Genomic DNA, 2,839 nt, shown 5'->3' with positions numbered 1-2,839 from the left:
GGTGCATGATTTTTGGCAAGGGGGGTTGTTTTAAGGTCTAATGTCAAAATCCCAACTTTCAGCATGAAAATCCAATATTTTACCCCAGAATTTTTATCCCATCTACATGAAAGAGGATTAAGGCCGCTGTATAATAAAAAATCAGTTCTGAGTTTAAAATCAGAATTGTAACTTTAATTCTGACTTTTGTTCATAGAATTCTAACTTTATAACTCAGAATCTCAGAATTCTGACTTTCTTTGGAGAGTTCAGATTTTTTCTAAGAATTCTGACTTTTTTCACAGAATTCTGACTTTAAAACTAAAAATTTCAGAATTCTTTTATCTCTCAGAATCCTAACTTTTTCCTACAGAACTCTGACTTTCAAAACTCAGAATCTCAGAATTCTGACTTTTCCCCCCAGAAATCTGACTCTGATAACTCCGAATGTTAGAATTTTGACTTTAAAACTCAAAATCTCTGAATTCTGACTTTTCCCCACAGAATTCTGAATTTTTATCTCAGAATTTCTGAATTCTGACTTTTTCCTCAGAATTATGACTTTGAAAAATCAGAATCTTAGAATTCTGACTTTTTTTTGGCAGAATTCTGGCTTATGGTAAATGATAAATGGACTTGAGCTTATATAGCGCTTTTCTAGTCATTGGCTTAAAATTCAGAATCTCAGAATTCTGCTTTTTCTGCCTTCTTCTCTAGGTCTGAGAGTGCTAAATTCACTTTCTCCTGTGGGTCTGATGGATTATGAGACAAATAAGCAGAAACTGGAATTTTTGACACTTCCCCAGATCTTCGACGGTTAAACAAAATGACTTTAGTCAAAATGACTTTCGTCAGCTGTGCCCTGGTCTGGGGGGATGTCTCTGAGGATAGTTGGCTGAAAAGTTCTTCTTGCTGTGCATCTAAAAAGGAATGGAGTGTCTGAACATCTTTTGTGAATGGAAGCAACTGAGGAGTATTCCACTTGGACTCCTGAAGTGTTCTCAGTGATGCAGCTGATATCAGTGCATTCCATCTGGCTTCATACACGTTGCGGAATATACGAGCATCCTTTGCTGCACTGTAGTCACTTTGTACATTTGCACGGCTTTCAACAAGCATTGAAATCTTTTTCAGACTGTATCCAATTTTGAGAGCCAGACTGGGGCACCTGTATGCATCTGTTTCACTATTGTAGCCTGCAATGTCTTTAACTGCCTCGATAACGTACATGAAATTTGCAGGCTTGATGTGATCTTGAATCATCTTCAAGGGAGTGTTTTTCCTTGAGCATATCAGAAGCCGTCCCAACTGTCTCAATTTCTGGCGAATGTATTCATGTTTGCGAGGATCATACCCAAGCCTGTTGTATAAATGTTCGCCATACTCCATGATACATGGATCAGATTTGACAGCAAAATACACTTCGTCCTGAACCATTTTGTTCAAGAGCTTCCAAAGTTGTTCCTTCACTCCAGGTGGTGGAGGCGCAGCAAATCCACAAAGCGCCTGAACACGTGTTCTGCCAGGTTTAAGTGGAATACTAGGTTTGAATTTGCAGATCTTCCTGTGCCTCCAAAGGACTTTCTTTGTAAAGAAACCCTGACAATATGCACAATGCAGAAAATTCTGCACTTGAGACTCATCCTTTGGTTGCTTGCGTGGAATTCCAACACCAGAATTCAATACTTCAACATTATGTGCAAAGTTGCCCTTGTTTCTCAAGTGTTCCATACACATCCGTCTTTCTTTTGAGTATTTTGGGAAGGACACAGCCCTTGCAACATCTGGCTTGTCTTGATGAGCGCACTCCAAATGCCTTGCCATTTTTATAACCTCTAATTTACAGTACAGACAGTATTGCTTTTTGTTATACAATCTTGAGCCATCCTCTTTCTTACAAACAGCAGGTATGGAAGGTAAATCATCAATCACTCCACCCAGGGAAGAGGTGCTGTCAGGTAGATTTTGCTCCAGATCAGGTGCCGAATTATCCAGCAGGACTCTATGTCAAGAGTCGCCCCCTCCACTCTGTTCTGTTTAGTTACCAGTACCTGTTTGTGTTGCTGGGCAAGGCACACTGCTTGAATATCTTCTTCTTCGCCTTGTACCAGAGGTGCCATCTTTTCTTGAAGATGAACATCCTCTCTCCGGATTCAAAGTAGCATGGATAGGTTCTGTCATTGGGAGACATCCATCTCTGACATCTGCCGTCTTCCCCAAGTTTGGAAATCTGAGCTTTGTCATTTTCTGGTCAGTCTTAATGTCGCAAGTGTCTTCAGAAGAATCTTCACCACTCTCAGGAATATACTCTTCTCCACTGTCATCTGAGGTGAGATCATAAAGCTCATCCAAATCAAAGTCAACTCGACCTTTCATCTTCAGGAGCAAGTGAAGAGAAAAAAAGGTAAATTCAGTTTCAGGCACCATGCCACTTAAGCATCTGACATACACATTTCATCAAGGAAATACTACAGCTTTAGAAATGTTAAATATATGTATGAACATTTTCCCTCCATTGTGTGTGTTGCACACCTGTATGCTCTTGGTCCTCCTCAATCTTGGAATAGGCTGTTTGTCTTGGTCAGTGAGGGTAAGTTCAGATTCAGAAGACAGGCTCCATGTCTATGATGTAAAAAACTGTTTGTAGCAATCAAATTTGTCTAATGCCTGCCAGTACAATATCAACATCAAAGTACCTCGCAGCTTTCATTTAGCTGTAAAGGGCTGGTGTGTGGACTGGGAGATTCTTCAGAATCGGTGTAGCAAACAAGGCAAGGAATGATTCCAGTTCTGTTTGCTGAATGATTAGTTTGATTCATCCAAGTCCTACAGGACAAAGAGTGACTTTTCTTAAAGACTG

General features: G+C 40.0%; 1 protein-coding gene across 1 annotated transcript; it reads right to left on the bottom strand.

Annotated features, from left to right (window-relative positions):
- Nucleotides 1–663: 663 nt before the first annotated feature.
- On the bottom strand, nucleotides 664–2,553 carry LOC103356474 (uncharacterized). Its single transcript, XM_008280624.1, has 2 exons — nucleotides 2,512–2,553; nucleotides 664–2,355 (listed from the first exon to the last, which is right to left on the bottom strand). The coding sequence occupies exon 2, from the start codon at nucleotides 1,801–1,803 to the stop codon at nucleotides 664–666; it is 1,140 nt and encodes a 379-aa protein (XP_008278846.1). The 5' UTR covers nucleotides 1,804–2,355; nucleotides 2,512–2,553.
- Between the last annotated feature and the right edge of the window lie 286 nt (nucleotides 2,554–2,839).

Source organism: Stegastes partitus, unplaced genomic scaffold (assembly GCF_000690725.1).
Source record: "Stegastes partitus isolate 25-593 unplaced genomic scaffold, Stegastes_partitus-1.0.2 Scaffold202, whole genome shotgun sequence".
NCBI lineage: Eukaryota > Metazoa > Chordata > Actinopteri > Pomacentridae > Stegastes > Stegastes partitus.
Note: the sequence above shows the minus strand (reverse complement) of the source record. Positions and strands in the feature narration are given on the sequence as shown.

Coding starts and splice junctions, on each gene's coding strand:
- LOC103356474 (XM_008280624.1), bottom strand. CDS start 1,803: ATGGCAAGGCATTTGGAGTGCGCTCATCAAGACAAGCCAGATGTTGCA.